This window comes from Rutilus rutilus (genome assembly GCF_951802725.1).
Source record: "Rutilus rutilus genome assembly, chromosome: 12".
NCBI lineage: Eukaryota > Metazoa > Chordata > Actinopteri > Cypriniformes > Leuciscidae > Rutilus > Rutilus rutilus.
The window spans coordinates 30,531,655-30,555,988 of NC_140217.1; the positions used below are offsets into that span (position 1 = coordinate 30,531,655).

General features: G+C 37.4%; 2 protein-coding genes across 3 annotated transcripts; one reads left to right on the forward strand and one right to left on the reverse strand.

Annotated features, from left to right (window-relative positions):
- Positions 1-5,704: 5,704 nt before the first annotated feature.
- On the reverse strand, positions 5,705-24,224 carry LOC311300559 (keratin, type II cytoskeletal 8). Its single transcript, XM_084424899.1, has 10 exons — positions 24,204-24,224; positions 9,168-9,451; positions 8,071-8,279; positions 7,916-7,976; positions 7,508-7,603; positions 7,119-7,283; positions 6,865-6,990; positions 6,382-6,602; positions 6,233-6,276; positions 5,705-6,098 (listed from the first exon to the last, which is right to left on the reverse strand). The coding sequence occupies exons 2-10, from the start codon at positions 9,447-9,449 to the stop codon at positions 5,947-5,949; spliced, it is 1,356 nt and encodes a 451-aa protein (XP_084281025.1). The 5' UTR covers positions 9,450-9,451; positions 24,204-24,224; the 3' UTR covers positions 5,705-5,946.
- On the forward strand, positions 18,415-22,470 carry krt18b (keratin 18b). Of its 2 annotated transcripts, none has more exons than XM_084424907.1 (7): positions 18,415-19,127; positions 20,589-20,671; positions 20,880-21,036; positions 21,546-21,710; positions 21,791-21,916; positions 22,046-22,279; positions 22,357-22,470. In XM_084424907.1, the coding sequence occupies exons 1-6, from the start codon at positions 18,687-18,689 to the stop codon at positions 22,268-22,270; spliced, it is 1,197 nt and encodes a 398-aa protein (XP_084281033.1). In that variant the 5' UTR covers positions 18,415-18,686; the 3' UTR covers positions 22,271-22,279; positions 22,357-22,470. The 2 variants fall into 2 exon arrangements, with proteins under 2 accessions (XP_084281033.1, XP_084281032.1); XM_084424906.1 differs by having other exon boundaries at positions 18,536-19,127; positions 22,046-22,266.
- Positions 24,225-24,334: the final 110 nt, after the last annotated feature.

A 24,334-nucleotide genomic window follows, 5' to 3' on the forward strand; every position in this document is an offset into this window, starting at 1 on the left:
AATTTTGCAGACTTGGTCTGAAGATTAGGTACATGAGTGAATGGTTACACTGAGTGGGCCTCAAGAACTACTTTTAGTGCATAAGCATTTAAAAAAAAAAAGTAAAACAGAAACAAACACACTCCATTTGCGCATATATGTGCAACTTGCACCAATATGCGCAAATGGAGTGTGTTTGTTTCTGTTTTACTTTTTTTTTTAAAAATGCTTATGCACTAAAAGTAGTTTGTGTGTGCGTGCTAAAGTGAAGTTAAATTGAGTTCATTTTGAAAATGTAAAAATTTTCAAGAATGTTAGGTATCTCACAAATGTACTTGGAATGGGGTGTAATATGGCCGAATAGATCTGCCCACACTGAGTTACGGCAATATTTTATGAAGATATAGATAAAAGATAAAAACAGCACACTTTCACTTTATAATGAAAAAAGTCAGACATTATGCAGCATGTTTTGACATTAGCCTACTGAAAATCTTTGCAGGTTTTTGGCTCTAAATGGTTTATACACATTTAAAGTGTCTCTAATAGGTCTATGTAAAACTAAGTACTGCAACTACTAACTACTATGTATGTTTTTTGCAAACCAGTGGAAAAGCACATGGAGAGGGGCTCAGTGAGCGGAAGCATCCACCCAAGCCCCCAACCGCGTTAACTTGTCGTCAGTCCATTCGGTGCGGGGGCCAATAATAATGAACGATAATCTGGCAACAATTTATTACGTTAGTTGTTGTAACATGGCAGATCAGAAATGAATGTCTGTTGAATGTCGCTAAATGGTTAATGCTACATCGTTATATGCAAATAACTTATCACTTACATCAAACCCTCCCCATGCATGAAACAAAAGTGCAGCCATGCTATTTTAGCTTGTTTCCACAAGTCTTTGAGCTCCTTTATCTTGACTCAATTTTCACAGGAATCCTACTGACCTTTCTGCATCACAAAATCAGTGCTGTACCAGGTGTGTTACCGAGCAAGCTTACTTCATGAGATAAGCCAAATTACTCTTTCTATAAAACCTTAAACAAGTCTGGGCGGTGTTTTGTGAAAAAAAAAAAAAAAAATTCATTCACTAAAACACATATTGCACTGTGATGCACTTGTGTTGCAAAACCTTTTTTGCATTTCTGTAACTGCATGCTCTAGATGCATGCATGTTCTCCATTTTTTGATGTATAGTGCCTAATGAATGATCTGTAGTGTTTATATTTTGACTGGCTGTGTGTAAGACTGGAAAGCATTATTTGATTTTGAGCACAGATAAAATGTTTTGGAGGAAATGTTTGATTTTACCAGAAGAGTCAGATGTTCTCTCAATGTAGTTTGAAGATTTGGTTTTGTGCTTAAGGTTTTGAAAAAGTGGGTGATGTTTTTGAGAAACGTGTTTTAGCAATTCAGAAAAACTGCAACTTCTTATCCATAAATGGGAAATGAAATTCAGGAGCAATATGTGACCGAATGAGTGCAGATGTAGGAGGCTTATGGAGAGGCTTGACCAGAGCATCAGCCCTGTAATCCCTTGAGTTTCTGTTGGTATCCTCAAAAAAAGTATCGGCCTGTTGAGGCCTGCACAGAAAGAGAGAGACTGACATAGAGTGAAAGAAAGAGAGACGTTTTTTAACTACTTGACAGGAGATTATAAAAATAATAATATATCAATAAAAGGGAGGAGTAAAAGGTCAAACAAAGAGAAACTAGAACAGATTGCAGCTGTTGATAGAATTAAGTCAGAGTGAATAAAGATTGATGTGTTGCAAGATGGGTGTGGGGGAGGGAAGATATGGATCTGAAGGGACTGGTTAGGTGGGTGTTTTTAGGTGTGGTACAACTCTAGAAGGTTAAACACCTACGGCTCACATGTGTCAAAGTGCAGGCTATCACCAAAATCAAGCATCCACTGAACTGTTGCTATGTAAGGGTTCACTATTTTTTTCTTACCTCACCTTTCAGCTCAGCTAACATTTTGTATAACACACCACAGAAAACAATAACTGCTTTTTATCTCCTCGAAGTAATAACTTCTAAATAACTGCACAGTTATAGTCAATGAGGGCACATGAAACCGAACATAATAGCTCAGTGCATGTTGTGGCAAGACTTGAGAAATTCCAGTGTAACCTATTGTGATTGTCCCACCACAACCCACCACAACCATTTATAACCTAAGGTGGCTTTTTTATTTATTTGTATCAATAGCCCTATTCGGACGCGACTAGTTTTCTAAACGACGTTTGAGTTACAATTCTTATCACTCGACGTCTGTGATTTCATGTAGGCTACCGATTTGGACGGGACGGGACTGTACGAGGGACGTTACAGAAGGTCATGTGCTGTGTGTGCGTCACGTAGGCTATATGTCTTTTAATTTATTATCTATTTATATGATTTTAATTGATTATAAAAAAATTAAAACAAACATTTAGCCTAAGTAAACTTCACGAGTTTATAGCAGTGACTGTTGATAAATAAGTGAGCAGAATCTAGTAGCCTCTTACTCTTACCTGACATAGCCTATACAAATGGGCAGTCTTCGCAGTTTCCGCGACTCGGCTCTATTTATTAATTGTATAATTCTTTTTTTCGTTGGATACCATCCATATCGAAACGAAATTAAAGCATTGCAGAAGATTGGTGCGCAGACGGTATCTCAGGTAGGTCAAAACACATGAGGAGAAGCGTTAGGATAATACAACATCAGCAATCACAGACATTCTCATTAGATTTCTCAGAGAGAGGACCGTTGTGTTTTCCGAAAAACAGTAGGTAATTTGCCCTGGAATTGGAACTATTTTGTATTTTAAAGTCGTAGGAAAAAACAAATGTAATTTTGTATTTAAATACATTTAAGATGAGTATTTTTGTATTTTCAAAATACATAAAATACTTTTTGCCAGTAAACCTCTTTATCAAGGTACTGATTTAGTGCATCAACTAGTTCAGACACGCCCCCTCCCTCCCAACCCCAACATTCATGCATGTGAGCTGTAGTAGCCTACAACTGAGCATTGGATCAGTGATTTGAATCTGGAATCAGGTGAGGATGTCATGATCAATTCTACTTGTTAATTAAAGTTAAAATAGTGCATTATTCAGATTTGCCTTTAGTTAACATGAAAGAATAAAAGAGCACAGACAAGTGGGAAAATAGCGTTATCCAATCATTCTTGATCAAATGTCAAATGTGTTTACTGCATGTTAGGGCTTGGTTTTATGACACTACATATCATAGCGTTGACATAAAGTGTGAATCGATGGAACTGTCTCTAAATCATTTGCATAGATGGCCCTGGGCCTTTTGTGTTGAAAGCAAATTTATCCGTGCAGCTTTTAGTGGGCAGGAATTATTGGAACATGGAAAAACAAACACTCATGAATGACACACCACAAAAATCTTCAGTTAAAAAACAATAATAAAAAAGGGGTAAATAGTGTCAAATGAATCTAAATAAAATAAATAAATCTTTACATAAAATAAATATAAAATTACTTTAAAAAAAAAAAGAGTTTGAAATTCAGTTTATAGCCTGTGGTATCAAAACTGATATTGAGAATTGTGAAACCATGATATATATTGTTACTGTTAAGTAAAATTGAGATTTTGGTCATATCGCCCATCCATATTCTTTGCTAGATAGCAGAAAAGGTTCCCACAGTTTTACATACAGTATGATTTTTTAAAATAGTGTTTACAAGTAATAGACTACGTTGTAACCTGGTCAGAAATAAGTATATAAATGGCTCCTATTTTGCATAAGTTTATTTGTAATTGCCAGAAAGAAAGTAAGAATGACAGAGAGGGCAGAGATGAGGTTAGGAATGAAAAGTCAGTAGGCCTATGTAGTTTCTTCATTCACTGTGACCTATACCTGCAGTGGATGGCCAATTTAATTTATTTTATTCATAAATTGTATTTATTTAAAAAAAAAAAAAAATCACACAGTATTTTGTATTTGTATTGAAATAATTTTTTCCAGACAGTATTTTGTATTTTTATTTTAAATACATTTCCATGTATGTATGCCCATCTCTGCTAACAACATAGTCCCGTCCGAATATGGCTATTGTCAGTTTCTTTAGTTTAATACATCATTGGTGCATGCATACATATACATAATATATAAATATAATCATTTAATAGATTTGTAAAAGTAATTGGTTATTTCTAAAATAATTAAATAGGGCTAAAATTATTGTGAAGGATTAGGTTAGTCGGATCTGAGCAGTTTGAGTTTTACACCAGTTCATAGGTGTGGAGTCTAAATTCCCTTACGACTGCAAACCCTTATACGGCAGTGTTAGCTAAAAGGGGAGGAGACGCTGTCATAAATGCAGTTATGACCAGGCTACTCACAGAGTTCACATTTGCTTTAAAATAATCTCTAATATTAGTCTGTGCAAAAGTATATATTTTTGAGTTAAAAGAGCAAGCAATTGATTGAATTTACTTGAGATAATCAGAACCAGAAATATTTGCAAATATTTTTTAACATTATACATTTTTAAAGTTAAAAACTCTTGGATACTTTTTTCTGTGCACAACCCCTCCTGTTGGTCAAGAATAGAAGTGCCATCAAGGTTGGTTCACCTTCAAATAGGCAAATTCAAAGTAAACTGCTGAACTGCAGATGCGTGAAAGCTCAGAGTAAGTAGTTTTATTGCGTTGCATCACAGGTTTTTTCTATAGAGAAATCAACTGAAGGGATGGATACAGTCTTGACCACTTCATTTGTATTCTAGCCTATTTCATAACTGACTGTCAAGCAGTGTCACCATGATTTTGCCAAGTAAGACATGTTCCTGGATTAACATATTTTGTTGATCCTGGAACAACATTCCTGTCTGAAAATTTAGTTGTAAACCAAATCCTACCCCTAAACATAACTCTACCCATTACTTAACACTAATATCAAAAGGAAATGATAGGTGAATAACACTGATGTAGGAGCACCTAACCCTGGCTGTAAGCCTAAACTTGACATAAACTGTACACTTGTCTCTCAAATCTGATTGGTTGATTGGAATATTGTTCCAGGATCAACAAAGATGTCAATCCAGGAGCGTCACAATCACCGTCAAGCAGACCGTATAAAGTCATATATTATATGCGAATACATTTTCTTCATATTTCTGCTGCATCAGTGTTAGGCTTTCTAGATTAGAGCACATAAAATAAAGCATAAAGACTTTAAAACTCATGGTCGAAAATGTATTCATTTATTTTTTGCTCCATTCACTTTATTTTAATACAATAGTAATCAGAAAAGTGCACAAAGGATGTTTCTCCAATTGTTTTAATGTGCTTAGAGTGACAGACATCAAGTCATTTTTGGTTATATGGAGCAAAGTAGAAATAAGAGAATTTATGAGTTTGTCGAAGGGCCTTAAAAATGTACAACATATTTAATATGATATACTGTGTAACTGTAATTCATTTTGATCTGCCACACCTTGGCAACAGATGCTAAACTCGACATGCTAATGGAGCCCAGGGTGGAGGCCAACCTATAAATCTGATCCTGGGCCCTGTACACAAGACAATCCTTTCATCTGTTCTTCCATCATTCAAAAACATCCTCCTCTAGTTTGCCTGCAGACTTATCCATCGAGTCTGCAAGTTTGTTCTCACTGGTGATGATGGTGGTTTTTGTGCTTTTGGTAACAGTGGCAGCGCTGCTGACGAAGCTGCTAGCGCTGTCACCCTTAAGCCTGTTTTATACTTCTGCGTCGAACTGCCGCCGTAGCTACGTCGTAGGCTGTGTTTAGCGCGCGTACCCTTCGGCGTACCCTGACGTGCACCTCTCCAAAAATGTAACAACGCGTCAATTCTACGCGGACACAAGCGCTGTGATTGGTCTGCCAGAACCCCTCCCTCGGGGTTTCATGCTCCCCAGGTGCGCGTCAACGCGGACAACGACACAGAAGTATAAATTAAAACCAACACGTTGCCTACGGCGTATAGGCTCCGGCGTATGTCCGACGCAGAAGTATAATGAGGCCTTTAGCAGTCGTGACTTCCTTCTTAACCAGGCCTGTGTTATGAACATCTTTCCCAGCACTTTGGGATGAGAAGCGGCTGCTTTCAATGTCATAGTTCAACGCTAAGAAAAAAGGACATAAAACAGTCACGAATGCTGGTCAAATGCAGCGTCTTACATATGTGGGTGGCTGATGTGAAATACTTCTAAAAGCCTGCATGTTAAAAGAAATGCTTTATGTGCCTAAAGAAACTCACAGTTTGGTTTAGAGATGGAGAAAGTCTGGAATGAACTATACATTCTGTGAATGAACACACAAAAAGTACATGACGTTAATAGGAGTCCATTGTGATTCACTAAAGTTTCATAGTATTAAACAAGCACTGATGTCTCAAGCTGCACCCACCTGCTTTCTTCTCCTTCCAGGAGTTTCCGATAGGTGGCGATCTCAATGTCCAGAGCCAGTTTGATGTTCATCAGTGACTGGTATTCGCGCACCTGACGAGCCATATCTTGTTTAGCTCTCAGAAGAGCTGCTTCCAGCTCCTGCAGACGGAGTTTTGCCTCTTTCACAGCTAGTTCACCCCGTTCTTCTGCTTCTTTAATCTGCACCTCATAGTTTGAATGCTAAAATAAGAGGAGACAAAAGATTACATCCTTCCCACACTCTGGCATTTAAAATTTGAGATCAACTGGGATTAATTGAGATCATCTGAGATTAACTCACATAATACACTTTACCTTGCTTTACGTTTGCTTTATTCTTGTCAAATGTCATCCAAAAAAAAAAATCAAGCTCTAAGTATGCTGTGCATTGTTTACTGACATTTTGAAGTATTAATCTTTTTTTTTCTTTTTTTTGACAGTTGACCCTGAATAGAGTTCTCACCTGTCCTTTTATAAGTTCCATCTCAGAGTGTATACGTGCAATTATTCGGTTGTACTCTGCGATTTCAGCCTTTGTGCTTTTCAGGTCATCCCCATGTTTGGTTGCCGTCAACTGCATTTCTTCATACTAACATTTTATAGCAGATATGAACAGTCATGTACAGACACATATTTGTGATAATACAATAAAAGAAGCATGTTTAAAAATGTGTGATTTGTGACATGCACACACACAATGCAAGAATGTTAACTCGCCTTCTGTTTGTACCAGCTCTCTGCTTCAGCACGAGTGCGACTGGCAATGTCCTCATACTGAGCACGAACTTCAGCCACAATGGAGTCCATGTCCAGGTTTCTGCTGTTGTCCATCTCTACAACAACTGACGTGTCCTTGATCTGAGTCTGGAGCTCACGCAATTCCTATAAACATGGAACAAGAATTACTGAAAACACTCATTCTGAATTTTGTTTATGCATCCATTTACTACTATTATTGAAGGTTTACATTGCCTACACTCAATACGTTTTATAAGTGAGTTGTGAGTTATGTTTTACTATCAGTTAACTTAATACATTCTATCTGCAAAGTGAATATGTGACTGTAGGAAAAGATTTATTAGAAATGTGAAGGGAGTGAATGTTACCGCCTCGTAAATCTGCCAAAGGAAGTTGATCTCATTTGTTAGGCTATCAAATTTGCTTTCCAGCTCCACTTTATTCAGGTATGCACCATCAGCATCCTAACATAAACATAAAACAGTACAAAATATATTTCTAATAATAGAATTATGGTAATCATAATTCGTTGTCAAGTTTTTATGGCCTGGTTTCTCAGACAGGGCTTTGATTAAGCCAGGATTAAGCCTTAGTTCAATTAGGGCATTAAAGTAGCTTTTATAAATGTGCCTTAGAAAAAAAACATTACTGGTGTGCATCTTGAGACAAAACAATGACATATTTTAAGATTTGTCAGTGCATTTTAGTCTGGGACTAGCTTAAGCCTTGTCTGTGAAACCGGGGGTTTGATCTGTGTGCACTTATTTTGCGCTGACCTTTTTAAGCAGCACAAATTCATTGTCAGAATCATTCCGTTTGTTAATTTCATCTTCATACCTGAGGACAAATGTACAAAGTTTGTTTGGAACGTTCTTAAACTCTTTAATGTACAAACACGCAAGATTTGTGCAGATGTTTCCAATGCTCTCACTTGATCTTGAAGTCATCTACCAGGCTGGTCATGTCCTTCAGCCCAGACTCCAGACGCAGCTTCTCATTACCCATACCATCCAGCTGTCTGCGCAGGTTAGCAATGTAGCTCTCAAACATAATATCAGTGCTGGATTGGCGACTCGTCTGTTCCTGTAGGAGACTCCATTTAGTCTCCAGCATCTTGTTCTGCTGTTCCAGGAAGCGCACCTGGGGAAAGACAAGAAGAGAGTGAAAAAGAGAAAGAGAGAATTTATAGTTTTTTTAATGATAAAATATAACACATGCATATGGGTAGTTGACAAATGACATGGACATAAATTAACTTTTTTTCAACACTTATCAAGATTTAGGTAAAAATGTGTCTAACCCTTTGTAAAACTTAGTCATTGCAATGGCACGAACCTAGATGAAAAATGTAATTTTCATATGCCATAACTATCAGAACTGTTTTATGGAGTTTCTATCCACTGAAAGTGTTTCCTCAGCTGAACAATTGTAATGTTAAACAACAGTAAAATCCATTAAACACACTGTGCTTCTCTGTACACTGTCTACTTCACTGTACAGCCTTGTTTTAACGCTTGTCAAAAAATAAATATGCCATTATTTTGACTTAGGTCTATGTATATGGATATATTTTTAGAGACTGTAACTGGTCACTATTTAAGAAAAATATATTTTTCAAATGAAATGTTAAATGCAAATGCCTCTCTATCCTTTACCTCACAGATTATGTGAGTTCAAAGATGTGCGCACAGATAGGTGAGAGTGTGTGTGTGTGTGTTTTCAATAAAGGCATGTTTAAGGGAGCGGCCGTTGCACCTGATAGTAAACTGATATTGACCCAAAAAACGACAAAGGTGTGTCCACAAAGAATGGACATTGCCCCTTCAGGTAAGTCAGTGAAGTGGGGGTCCTGCTAAAATATGACACTGATAGGACTGGACCTACTGTTACTGACATATTATTACAACCACATACTTCCTCACACCAGCATATGAACCACACACATGCACATGCATTCGGTTAGAAGTGAAAATATAAAAGGTCCACACAAAAGGTTAAAATGAAGACAAGATGAAGGAAGTAACTTACTTTGTCAATAAATGAAGCAAAACGGTTGTTGAGCGTCTTGATTTGCTCTTTCTCGTCAGTCCTAATGGCCTGGATGTTTGGGTCAATCTCCAGGTTCAGAGGTGCCAGAAGACTTTTATTGACCTTCACAGCTGTAATTGGAGGGCAGAGAACAGGACTGGAGCCCCAACCTTCCCTCGAAACCATCCCTGAACGGGCGAGGGGAGTCCGCCTGTTGCTCCTCACACCCGCCGCTGAGGAGTGACTGCTGAAAGACCTCACGGTTTTCTTCGTGTTCAGCATCTCTGGACAACACAGAAGTCAGAGTTGGAGAGGACAGAGAGTTGAGGGGTCGGAGTGGTGGGATGACAGACGTGCCCTCAAACTCTTATATGGAGTGAAGGGAGTGGCTCAAGACCAGCTTATTGGTCAAGAAACAATTTTCAAGATATGTATGCAGTTATGAGGTTAAACATCAAAAGGACAATCCTACAGTTATACATTAACTGCTTCACTTAGATAAAGGGGAAATGCTTAGAATACTCCAAAACGTACGTTATTTGTTTGGTGAAATCTGAACATGCTAAGACACCATGAAGCAAATCTATACTTTTACTTTGCATCCTTAATTGAGATGAGAGCACAGAAACAATAGATCCGGGATCAGCCAATCAGAGAAAACGAATCAAAGACCAGCCAAAAATATTATGTCAATTATTAAGAATCAAAAAACCTATAACTGCACAAAATTAAGTGTATAACATTTCACGAGTGCATAACCAGTATATGAGTGTTCACTTATGATATTTGACAGCTTTAGTTCTATATCCACCCTCTTAGAATGGATCATTAATTGCTGACTTGAGCCTGTCCCCACTTATCAACAAATGCAAAAACAGTTACCCTTTAAACTCATTAATTCTGATTTCCCCTCGTATATCCTCCTCCATACAAACACTCCATTGGTTGGTTATATGTTGTACTTTTCCGGAGGCAAAAGGCATAATGGGTTGATCCATCCAACTTGTTGTAAAGATAACAGCCCAAGACTTTCAACTGCTGGGTGCATATTTCTGGCTAAGTTACAGTCTAACTGCAGCCAACCCTTTACCTGTGACCTCCACGCCATAGTATAGGCCTATAGTGACATATATTCATATAATGTTATAAACAATCTAATATGTTCTTGTAAACCTACAGAAAAAGCATTCAGATTTTTTTCTAGATCTCTAAACTATGAATCAGCAGGAAAGACACGATTGTGGTCCCTGGATAACAGCACATATTAAAGGGAGGGTCCACCCAAAAAATGAAAAGTCTGTCATTATTTATTCACCCTCATACCGTTTCAAACCTGTATGACTTTTTTTCTTCTCCTGCCGAACATAAAAGAAGATATTTTGATGAATGTTGGTAACCAAGGAGTTTTGGTTCCTATAGACTTCCATTATAGACAAACAATGTAATGAAAGTTAATGGGAACTGAAACTGTTTGGTTACCAACATTCTTTAAAATATCATCTTTTGTGTTCAGCAGAAGAAAGAAATGCATAAACATTTGCAACAACATGAGAGTGAGTATACGATGACAGAATTTTCATTATTAGATAGACTTTCCCTTTAAATGTAACAGCTTCCCAAATTTCTACCAACCCACACCTCTTATTCTACTAACCCTAACAGTCTACTAATACTCAACTAATACTCCCAATGAGAGTTAGTTGACATGTAGGTAAGCATTATTTATAGTCAACAGAATGTCTAATGTCTAAATCAAAATAAAGGGTATACCTAAGTTATGGCCTTTAAGACAATATTTGATATTTATATTCATTATGTACGTGTATCATGTTCGTGTTGTACCTGAGTGTAATTTATAGGGGAGAGGTCTATGTACTTTTGTCATAAAAATGTCTAAATCTTTTGTTCCCCTTTTTCAAGGTCACAAGCCACTGAAGACATATTTCATAGTTCTCCTCTGCTAATGCAGGTTAATGCAGAATAAAGGCAGTTGATTACCTGTCTTTTCTTTATAGGTGAGAGAAAACTTATAGCACTGGTACAGTGATTGTGAGCGGCTTGTCGTGACATTACAAAACCGATTAATATCGGGCGCTTGCCGTGTAGACAGGCAATAGTAGACGTTGCACTCGTTTGTAAGATTAGATATAAAAGTGCAATGACTGTTACTTTTGCTAGCAAGGAGGATTCTCTCCTGAGTCTGTTTATGGTCAAACAGACTCTGTAGGAACTTGAGCTGAACTCAACAAACAACTTGTATGCAAACTGTATGCGATTAGATGTGACAGTCTAGACATGATACACAAAATGAGAAATTATTGAACAAATATTGCATTTTACAGGAATATTGCAAGGTATTGGCAGCACAATGCAAGATGCATTCCAGCAGGGACTAACTGCCAAGTTAACAACAGTTACAAAAGTCTACAAAGAAACCTGGAGAGGAAAAATGGAGAGAAAACATTCTATATACACTTGACTAATACATATAGCTAGCAATATATATATATTATTGATCAAAAGTGTGAAGTCGGTAAGATTTGTTTTAATGTTTTCAGAAAGTCTCTTATGCTCACCAAGGCTGCATTCATCTGATCAAAAATGATCAAAAATTTATTTGAATTTAAAATACCTGTTTTCTATTCGAAGATATTTTCACATTTAATTTATTCCTGTGATGGCAAAACTGAATATGTATGCACATCAAAATTAAAAAAAGATATAAATCGAAACTCTCCATGGAATTAATGATTAAACATGATTACACCAAAATCAATAAACGAAGTACAACATAACTGCATATCTATACTTTGGCAGACACCATAAAGAAGTAAATACTGCAGTCCTGACATATCAGACCCTCAGTCGCCTCTCAGCAAATACACACACAGCCTGAAAAACTAATACATTATTACAATTATAACATGAATAAATGGGTCTAAGTGAGAAGAGTGGTGACTTGTTTTATTCATCAAGAATATATTAATGAATTATTGATGAATAATATAGTTATATTAATAATTGTTAGTAAATTCATTGTGCTCCTAAATAAACCACAGAGGAGAGGATAACATTAAGTAAAATGGGGATGGACAAGACAGGGTAATAATAATAAACACAATTCTCCTTGAGGGCTTTCTACTATTTCATGTTAATTCTGATGACTCCTGGAATGCGTGTCAATCACTTTCATTCGAGTAAGAGTGTAACATGACCACAAACAAGCCCAAACCAGCAGCTAGCCATTGGTGACCTTTTAAAGGGTGTGGTGTCCTGAAGGCAAAAACAGGTGGTTGTCCTTAAAACAGATCTTTAAACATGGAGAACTGCACCACAACTGGTTTTCCCTTTTGAGGCACCAGGGGGTAAATCTATGACAACACTAATGAGAAATAATTGGCTCAGGAGTGACAAGCTATGTGAAGGCAGGCATAACATCTGTTTGCTTTTGGATAAATGTTTCACCAAAGGAGAAAGCCTTCTTTGTAAGTACAAGGAGCTGAACTGAAGGAGGGAGCTGTTTTACATAAACAGTAAGCCTACTCAGGTAAGTTTGAGTGAAAACAGACAATGAGGAGTTGTGTTAATAGGCGTAATAGACAAAGACAAATGTTAAAACAGCCTACCACATCCATGTATCACTATGCCTGAGTGGAAACGGTAGCAAAACAGTAAAATACAGTAATAAAAAGAAATTGAGAAATTTTAAGCAATCTGAAAATATGTAATGTTGGATGACTGCAACATGTTGCATTGCAAGCATTAGCAGAGTGAAATGTAGAATCGAATTAATAGCTCTGAAGATGGATACAAATGCTAAATGCTCTTAGCCAGTGAATCAGGAGAGAAAAACTGTCTAAGAGCTGAAGTGGAAAAGAAGCTAAGCAAAAACATGTGCTAGCGGTAAACTAATGACATTCTGGTAAGTCTGTTTTGTGTTTCCCCAGTTTGTGGCGGATTTGAGCACTCCCTAGTGGCTGAGTTTGGAATTGCATTTTGTCTACAGAGCACTAACAGAAGATTGACAGTTTAAGGATAGTTTAGGTTTAGCTGGTTAGCAAGGGCTGGATAACCATTTTAGATAGATATTCTGTGGGTAAAAAGCAACTTTCTCCATTGACAGCCATTCAAAAGTAAGTGTATTAGGCTAAACAAAAAATATTTTTGCAAGCAACAGAATTCCATGAATTTAAAGAAGAGGGAAGGTTTTGGTCTGTGTGCACTCTTGCGGTGCCATTCAGTGTTGTCAGGACGTCATTTTTCTGTAGCTTCACCCTCTTTTGCCTTTTCTCACCAACTAAATTAAGGCCAATCATGAAAATGATTTCTTAATCTGCTGAGAAAAATAATTTAAAGGGATACTCCACTTTTTTCGGAAATATGCTCATTTTACATCTCCCCCAGAGTTAAACAGTTGAGTTTTACCGTTTTAGAATCCTTTCAGCCGAACTCCGGGTCTGACGGTACCACTTTTAGCATAGCTTAGCACAGATCATTGATTCTGATGAGTCCAGTAGCATTTCTTTCAAAATGACCAAAGAGTTTCAATATTTTTCCTATTTAAAACTTGACTCTTCTGTAGTTAAACCGTGTACTAAGATCGACGGAAAATGAAAAGTTGCGATTTTCTAAGCCTATATGGCTAGGAACTACTCTCATTCCAGCGTAATAATCAAGGAACTGTGTGGCTGTACCATGAGTGCAGCAGGCGTAATGATATGACGCAGCGCCTGAAAATAGGTCTAATAGGTTAGACAAACTTAGTCCCGGTCACGTTGGAAGAAGTTACCGAGCTGGGGACTATTTTCAGGCGCTGCGTCATATCATTACGCCTGCTGCACCCATGGTACAGCCACACAGTTCCTTGATTATTACGCTGGAATGAGAGTAGTTCCTAGTCATATAGGCTTAGAAAATCGCAACTTTTCATTTTCCGTCGATCTTAGTACACGGTTTAACTACAGAAGAGTCAAGTTTTAAATAGGAAAAATATTGAAACTCTTTGGTCATTTTGAAAGAAATGCTACTGGACTCATCAGAATCAATGATCTGTGCTAAGCTATGCTAAAAGTGGTACCGTCAGACCCGGAGTTCGGCTGAATGGATTCTAAAACGGTAAAACTCATCTGTTTAACTCTGGGGGAGTTGTAAAATGAGCATATTTCCGAAAAAAGTGGAGTATCCCTTTAAATGTAGCATTTTGCAGGGTGTGTCTGTTCCACAAATCCATCGTAACATCTGACCTCACCCAAATCATTCACACATCTCACAGCCTTCTATCTTTGCTTTAGTCTACAGACACAGAAAACTAGATGACTCATGTAGTAAATGTCAAGTAAAAATCCCATTGACATTTAAATTAACATCGCAATGTCTTTATATCAAATACTGTTGAAATAAAATATTCACTTTTGATTGTGTATGTATGATGTTTCTGAGTGCACATTTAAAAATTGTATCAAACTACAGCATTTTTTCTTATGCAAAAAGAGATAATGATCAGCCTATAATGAGCATTACCAAATAGGTCATCATGCCACACATTCCCTCTACAAAGAGTTGTCATCATATTCTGCCCTATTAATCATTAAGGTCGCCATTGTTGTATATATTTCTGACTGCTTGTTTCATGAGAGAACCTTTGTCTTTACTTTCTCATTGTACTCACTTATAAACTACAGTTAAAAAGTTTTTTTTTAAAGGAAGTCTCTTATGCTCGCCTATACTGCATTTATCTGATTTAAACTACAGAAAAAAAACTGTAATATTGTGAAAAATTATTACAATTTAAAATAAATGTTTTTTATTTTAATGAATTTTAAAAGTGTAATGTATTCCTGTGATGGCAAAGCTGAATGTTCAGCATCATTACTCCAGTCTTCAGTGTCACATGATCCTTCAAAACTCATTGTAATATGCTGATTTAGTCCTGATCGACACTGTTATTGGAACCGTCCTTCGTCACAAACGGTGGCGCGTGAATCCTCAAGAAACATTTCTTATTATTATCAACGTTGAGAACAGTTGTGGTGCTTGATATTTTTGTGGAAGCCATTGTCAAGACTGATCAGTGGGTGTAGCTAGCTAAAACACATTCTATAAACTGCTGGTTTGGTGGTGAGTAAGAAAAAGAAAAAATAATTCTGATTCCAGTTTCCCCTTACTGAAGGATTTAGCTTTTCCTTTCCATTGTTCTTTTTTTTTTTTTTTTTTTTTTTTTTACTTTTCGTCCGAGTTGCAGATAATGAGCGGGTAAAGCACAGGGTGACTGGGTGGAAAAATGAAAAGAAAAAAAAAATAAATAAAAAAAAAGAGTAATAAAAAGTTGATTTTAAAAAGATTTGCCAAGGAGCCAATTGCATGCAGTTTCATCTGGAAATGGGTGCAACTGAACTAAAAATGCTATTCCACCCTTTTCAAATCAGACACATTAAAAATTAGTTTAAAAAAAGGCTATCAGATTCATAAATGTAAATCTGAGCCTGTTAGTCAAGTAATAAGCCTAAAACATTGCATTCATGTAACTGAGAGATAAAGCATGCATGTTTGTGGTTGAGAGAAAGAAATAAAGAAAAAGAGTTTAGGAGTGGGGGTGGTCACATGTTGTAAAAAGGGGGCAGGGTGGTGAAATTCCTTCACTCTGGAGTGTGACTCACTGTTCCTCTATTTTCCTGCTTTTCCTCTAACTCTGTCTGCTTGCTTTCTGACAGATGTGGCCGCCAACTTTTCATTAGACTCTTCATTTGTAAACCATGATGGCTTGGCTGTGCTAAGCAGATCTTATCAACACAAAGAAGATCTTTATTCAGACATGTGACATCCACTAAGATACTGACTGGAACTAATTCAATAATGAAGTGAGAAAAGGCTGTAAACAGAATTACGTATGATCAGCGTTCTATCCTCCTGATTTAAGTGATGTATCTCAGTATGACTACTGTTGATGTGCACAGCGCAATGGTGATGTAGCCACAAAAAAGGAAATGAAAATGTTGCTAGGAAACAACAAAACATACACATAACGTTGCCATGTGTACGATTGAAACAAACACTCAGTTTGATCCTTCAAGGTCTTGAATACGACAATGTACTTCTGTGCATATAGAGCAAAAGCTCTAGCTGGAGAGCATGCAGGGGACTTAAAACATGAAGAAGAGAGAAGAAAGAAGAGAGGCTTGAACAAACCATGCACTTTTCCCCTGCAGGGCCGTTTGTGATTTGTATTCAGAGCTCTCGGAAATCATGGGATGGATGACTCATCTGGTAACCAAAGCTCTCTGGAATCTGTAGACATCCCATCCAAACAAAGACACTGCAGATTGCACTTTTGACAGAGAAAGTACTATAGCCACAGACAAGATGCAGTTAGCATTCTGATCCAAGTCAGAGAAACATTCCATGAAATCAATGAATTCTTACATCACAGGTATTTTAAGCTGCGCATACAAACGTTTAATCAAAAAAAAGTGAGTCACGATTTGTTCCTTGATGCCCGTTGAAAGTTTGAAGCAAGTTACAAACATTGTGTCAGTACAAAATTCATACTGCTGAGATAACTGAACTAAAAAAAAAAAAAACAGATAAACGTTTGGATAAGCATGTTAACCTTTAAATGCATGAATGTTGCATTATTACATATTTCGATCTTTAGTGACCCGGATCTATATCTAACATGGATGGATCTCTTACTGCCGTAATGGTATAAAACTCTCCTTTCAAGTTTCAAGATTCTTATGTATTCTTTTGTTTTATGCCTGCAGTAATTATGAGTGAAACATCACGTCATTATTGTGCATCAGACATTGCCACCTTGAGGGATAAAGATTAACTGCACTTGAGTCATCAGAGATTCAATTATCGTTGCGCAGAAAAAAAATACTTACACTATTACCTACCTCGGGTCCCTAGCGACCCTGTACACTTTTTACAAAAAGTTAATTAGAAAACAGACATTCCTTTATAATTTTACTTTTTTCAAAGAAAGAAAGAAAGAACAGATAGAAAGAAAGATCAGCTTTCAAAAATGCTTTTTGAAAACTCCTCATGTTTCTTTTATCTCCTGGGTGTGTTAGGCCTCTGGGTGTCTTGTTCTTTGGATCACAGGCATTTCAAAGGCATCTTCATCACAACAATTAGCTGTGTTATTGTTTTTCGCCCTTCTCAAATTTCAAATCCAGACAATAAAGGTCAATGTGATCCAATGTTGTTTTGAGGGTGAGTAAATTATGACATTTTTGGGTGAACTATCCCTTTAAGGTCCTGAGTTTTGTTGTTGTTTGTTGTTGTTTAAGGCTGGGTTCATACTGTACAATTTTTACGATCCTTTATAATTGTTGCCTGTCAGACTGTTCAATATGATGCTTGTGAGATCTTGGGTAAAAGCCATGGCATACCGTGCAACATCACCAACATTTTATGTCCACATCGCAGCAAGACTACAGGTTTGCACATTTTCCAAGGTTTGTGCCATAACAAGAATTCTCTTCTGAATTTGGTCTCAGACAGCAAACTTGTTACCAAAATCGTAAAGTTTAAACCTGGTAAGTAGAGGTTCACACTGTTCCTCATTCACTGAACTCCAAACATTCAGACATTATCTTGAGCTTTTGCCTTAACGACCTTGGTTTTCCACAACTCCCAATTTAGTGTTTAGACTTTATCAATGTTTTTTAAACATAGCACATCACATATTTGAACAGTTATGTCATTTTGAGCAGGACCTTAAAAGGCCAAAAGCAAGTGAAACTATTTGTAGCACTGCAGTTTGCAGAAAGTTTTAGATGTTTTAAAGGGATAATTCGGCCAAAAAATTTAATTTCTCATTTTGTTCCACACCAATATGACTTGAAAAAATAAGTATTTTTTTGTCCATACAATCAAAGTCAATGTGGTCTAATGTTGTTTTGAGGGTGAGTAAATTATGACATTTTTGGCTAAACTATCCCTTTAAGAACTTGAGTAAAAAAAAAGCTTAAATCCAATCTACATGTGGCCATTCTTTTGGGAAAATGCACACATAGGTGTAGCCTGTCCCAAAGGTGCCTGATCAAAATCATAAACCATTGTTTTCTTTCTCAACCCCTGTTCTTCTCAGTTGGATCTGTCATTTAAGCTTTCACAAAAGCATTGTGAGACTGAAAGCACAAAATGAGCCTGATCTCAAGGCTGTATCTTGTTGCAGTGCGTATATGTGGCCGGGGCCAGACGAGCTCAGGGACTGGCTTCAGATGGAGGGAGGCAGAGGGGTGAGATTGAGGCAGGAAAGGAGGGAGAGAGGATGTGGGAAGGGCGTTAGAGAACACAGAGAAAGAAAGAAAAAAGTAGGGGAAAAAACGGACCATGTGGGCAGGGTCTTAGCTGGTCAGTGTGTGTGTGAGTCAGAGAGAGAAAAGGAGGAACAGAAAGAGTTTAGTGGGGGTATATAAGCTGCACAGTTCTCTTCCTGTGGCTCTCAAGGGTTGACTTCCCTCAGCGTACACTCATTTTCTCGTGCAGCCAGTACTTCTCTTCTCCACCACCATGAGCTTCTACGTACCTCAGGCCTCTCACATGTCCTTCACCCGCTCTGTGCCCGCACACCGTGCTGCTAGTACGTATGGTGGGGCAGGTGGACAGGGCACCAGGATCTCGTCCGTCTCTTCCATGTCTCTCCGTTCGGCCCCTAGAAGTGGTGGCCTTTCCTCTTCCTCGGCCTTCAAGGTGAGCTCAGCCGGCATGGGTGCTGGTGCAGGGGGGTCCTTCAGGGCCAGTGCTGGCTCCTCAGGGGCCCAGATTGGCAATGAGAAAGGCCAGATGCAGAATTTAAATGACCGTTTGGCCACTTACCTGGACACGGTGCGCAGGCTGGAGCAGGAGAACAGCAAACTGGAGATACAGATCAGAGAAGTCCTGGAGAAAGGTGGACCAGAAACTCGCGACTACAGCAAGTACAACGCCATCCTGGATGACCTGAGGAGGAAGGTAAGAGACATTGATGGGTTTACATGCTTTCCATGTGTGGGGGTTTTCAAGCTGAAAAAGGAAGCATTTCAGAGTTTGAGAAAGAGCAGGCAGTTATTTATGTGAGGAGGAGGAGATACCAGATGTTTTTAACTAAAAAGAAAATCGTAATCAAAACTTAGAAGTGATGCAAAAGTTTTGAACAAGCAGAAAATAGTAATTTTATATTTTAATTTCAACAAAACACAATGAATTATAGTGTAGTGTACTGTAGACATCTTGCAATTTATGGTATGTAAAAATGTATAAAATATAATATAATATAGTCAATTTACAACATAAAACTTTTTTTTTTTTTTTTTTTGCCACCAAAACCTGAGCCTCTTTCGTGTCTTAAGAATAATGTTAACAAAAAAATGTGTTCATAAGAACCCTTCAGTGAAATAAAAATACATGATCAGATTTCCGTACATCTCAATGGAGGGTGTGGCACACGCCCTGTTCTCTCTCTCTCACTCTTCTTTCTTTTGTGCTTGTTCTGCTTTTCATTATACATTCTGGTTACTACCAGGACATTCCTCAAAACCATCCAATTTGGTTTTAAAAATCTATGCAACCATGACATTGGTCAAAACAAATAAAACATTCACAATTGTTTCTAAAAAATTAGAAGTACGTTTGACGGACAATAGCCAGCTGAAAATTCCTACTGAGTCTCTAAGTAGAGTCATAATGCAAAACAGATGTTGGATGAGCAATCGCGCACACAGTCACAACAGCACTCTCTCGCACAACAAGAATGTAATGAAGAACTGCATCATTTTTAGCAGATGTGGCTGAGTCATTACAGAACATTTAGAGTTTAGAAATGTCTAATCTTTTCCTTAAATCCAGCAATACTGAAAAGCAGACAACTGAGCTAATAAATAAAAACCTAGACTAAGATGAATTATTACTATATTCTTAATTTAGGAAAATACATTTTACAACAAATATTATGACATTTCAAACAGCCAGGTCTGATAAGTAGATGCGCATGATAACATGTGCCAGCTTCCGCTTTCACCAGTGCAGGATGTGGCACATAGACAAACTTTGTAGGCGTTATTGTTTAATTATAACTTCTATATCAAATGTTCTGCTCTACACACAAAACAGTATCAGACATACACAAATTATCTCACACGCACACATCAAACATTTAGCAATAAACCAAAAAAACTTTTTTCATATTTCATAGTCTTGCTCAGTCAGACCCTTTAATACTTCAGAATTTCATAAAGAAAGTTAATTCAGTAATACAAAACATGATTCCAGGTAATTAGCTGATTAGATAAGAACTCATACATCTGAACCTCATTCCAAGAACGCTGTAATTAAAACCATCTGACAAATCTTATCTTTCGCTACAGAAAAAAACCAATGGATGGATGTCAAAAACAGGTTTTGTTTGGTGAAATATGTGCTTTGTTTTGCCTGTAGGTGTTTGATGCCACTGTGGACAATGCTGGTTTTGTTCTGCAGATTGACAACGCTCGTCTGGCTGTAGATGACTTCAGAGTCAAGTTAGTTTCCATTATTACACCACACCACAAGCATCTCGTAACTCGAAATCAAATGAACATGCTTCTGAGAATGTAGTCATTTTTAGAATCACAAAATAGACAAGCCAGAAAACATCCGCCTGGCAGATGCGTGATGGAGGACTGTTGACATGCACACAGAAACATTATAGTGCATTACTTTAAAGACTTTTATGTGTGTGTGTTATAGGTTTGAGAATGAGATGGCCATCAGGCAGTCTGTGGAAGGAGATATTGCAGGTCTGAAGAAGGTCATTGATGACACCAATATTGGACGCCTGAATGTGGAGAGTGAAATTGAGTCTCTGAAAGAAGAGCTTGCCTTCCTCAAGAAAAACCATGAAAATGTAAACAACCATTGCATAAGAGCCACTTAACACACACAGAAAGAGATTCTCAGAATAAGATTAAAGACCCCATGATATAATTTGACGGGTCAAATGTATTTCCTATTAAAGAAGAAATTTGGGGAGGGACCAATCAGGGTGGTCAGCAATAGGCTTTTGCTTTAACACAACCACAAACCATGATTTGCAAGTCAATTGCAGGGGGGGTATTAGAGGGAGGAGCTAATTCTAGAGAGCATTTGATTGTAGAAAAATCTGTGTGGTGCAAGATGAGTCATCAGATGGATATTCTCATAAGGGAAATTTGAAAAAATGTATTGTGTAAGTGTTTAGGGGTATGCTAGCATATAGATGGATTTATAACTTACAGACATAGACTAAAAGACACAAAACTTCATGGGGCCTTTCAATTGATCACAGTCTGTTTTTACTTCAGCAACATTCGAAATTCAGAAAAGGCATAATTTACTCCAAGTGTCTCAGATTTCTTTTCTGTTCAACTTTGACAGGAAGTTGGGGAGATGCGAAACCAGATCTCCCAGTCAGGTGTTCAGGTGGATGTTGATGCACCCAAAGGACAGGATATGGCTCAAGTGATGGAAGATATGAGGACTAACTATGAAAAACAAGCTCTCAAAAATGCAGACGAACTCAAAATGTGGCACGAATCCCAGGTACAGAACCCTTACATGACAACAATTTTGCCATGATCTAACAAACTAACCAATCTAACAATCAAACTCTTTCTCCTTAGTTGTCAGAAGTTCAGGTGCAGGTCGCTCAGAACACAGAGGCATTACAAGGAGCTCAGATGGAGATTAATGACCTTCGGCGACAGATGCAAACACTACAAATAGAGCTCGCATCCCAACAAAGCCTGGTAACGTGCACATACACGCCACTTTATGAATGTTTTAGATTTCAGATATCATATTTCAGATCTATAAAAGCAGAATTTTTAATACAATAAAAAGTTCATGTTGAAAATATATGATGCCAAACTTTCTAGAAAGGGTCACTTGAAGATACCCTGCGGAACACAGAGCAACGTTCTAATGCAGAGATGGAGAAGTACAATACCATCATTCTGCAGTTTGAAGCTGAGCTGGGACAGCTGAGGTCAAATATCACAGAGCAGGGTCAGGAATATGAAGCCCTGCTTAATATGAAGATGAAACTGGAAGCAGAGATCAGCACTTACAAGAAACTCCTGGATGGGGAAGACTTCAAGTAAAGACATGAAGTAAAACTTTAATTGTTATATTTTACAGTGTATCATACATACACCCTTACTGATTCTGATTTTTCTTTGTTGTTTAGACTCCAGGATGCACTAGACGGCCGAGAGTGATATTACAAGCGGCGATCTTGAAGAGCAGACCACAGAATGTGGGCTAAACGACTCCTCAAATAAAGTTACAATTTTAGATAGCATTCACATTGAAACTTGTGGCAAATCTTTATCATTTGAAAGTCCCTTTCCACTATGTCTAGACACAACAAAGTCTGTCATGTTGGTTTCATTTGGTTGTCATTTACAGGTTAATTATTACTTTACGTCAACAAAGCCTGTTCCACCCTACAGTCTGAGTTAACACAGACAATATGAGTTACAGAACAACAGAGGCAGCTTTTTAAACATTAGTCTTTATAATACACAATCCCATGTCATTGCACATTTATACAGTAAACCTAACCATTACGATTAAATGTGAAGAGAAATGTGAACTCCTCTATCAAGTCAAGGCAGTAATGAAATAAAAACGTGCTTTGTGAAATTTGTGAAAGTCAAGCAAACATGAACAGACATCTAAAATCTATTGAGCTCAGTACAATGGTTTCCTCTTTGAAGTTGTACTTTTGTCCACTAGATTGAATGGCTCTTAGTGAGCATAAATGGGTCCTACAAGATGGTGTATTTCACACAAAAATGCATTAAACTCAAATTTTAGCACAGTAAGTCTAGCTACTGCTCATTATTCGGTCTCCAGTTGTCAGGTGGGTCAAAATTAATGTGCTCATATATTCCAAATGAAACAAAAAATGTGACTGGCTCTTTTAAGGCAGGACTTCCATTCTTACTGAGCATTACAATTCCTCCAGATTTAGTGATTGGTTTAATATTTGTGGTCTAGGGATATTTTTTAAGTCAGCTGTTGGACTAATACCAAGACAGGATAGAAAAAGAAGGCATTTGATAGACAACGTTTAAATAATGTATATAGGTACAGATGTTTTAGTTGCCAATGCTGTTAGCCATTTGAAGAGCTGTGAAGGGCCATCTGGTTTCACTCCAAGAAAAACCTCTTATAAGTTCTAGTCTATAAAACATTGAATTTTATCAAGAAAAAAATTAAACAGTATTAGTACATGATATTGTGCTACCTTAGCTAATTTTCCTCTAAGACAATGAAGCATAGATCAATCTGGAAAAGTCATTGGGATTTGTTTACTTGGCTTTTGCACAATGAGCTAATGCCATGATAGCTAATTAGCTTGCTAGAGATCCATTGCTTGAGTCCTCCTAAGTCTCTAAAACTGATTAGCTGAAAAGCTTAGGTGGATTGAGTTTGAGTTCTCCAAAAAGATTGAGACACTGTGAATAGCTCCAAAAGTATTTCTAATTAATCAACAAGAAATATAATGCAGCTGCTTATTTGATAACAGTTCTGTATGTGTTGCACAGTTACACTTTGGCTTCACAAAGGAAGTTATTTTAAAATAGAATTACAATAATAATAATAAAATGACAAAAAAAAAAAAAAAATCTGAAATATTCTGAAAGCAACCAGACAGAAAGCAACGTAAAATCAGCTGAAATATACAACAACATACAACTTGTGGGCTGTATACAGTGTATACATATAAATGACAGTAATGCCATCAATGACCTGTTGCAAGTGGATATGTCATCTATACATCATATATATGTTTATCACGCAACAACTGAGAGTTTAAACTTACAACAGAGAGTGCACGTAAACGTACAGAAGATGTAAGAAAAACAAGTTTACATTAAATTGTTGGGGGGAGGGGGATGTGTAAGTGCCAAAACAAGTGTCATGCCTAAATTAATGTCTGGTGAATAGCTTAAAATATATTAATTGATGTATTTTGATGGCTAAGATGCCACACATTATTAATCATAGAAACCTCCAATAGCTTACCTGAAGAAAAGTTGTTAGCATTCCCAATTAGTGTTGCATGATTTACTGGAAGTATACAACCTGAAGGCTGCCATCTTTGCTACAGGAACATTTGTCATGTGACTGATCACCTGTCAAAGGAAAACAAGGGA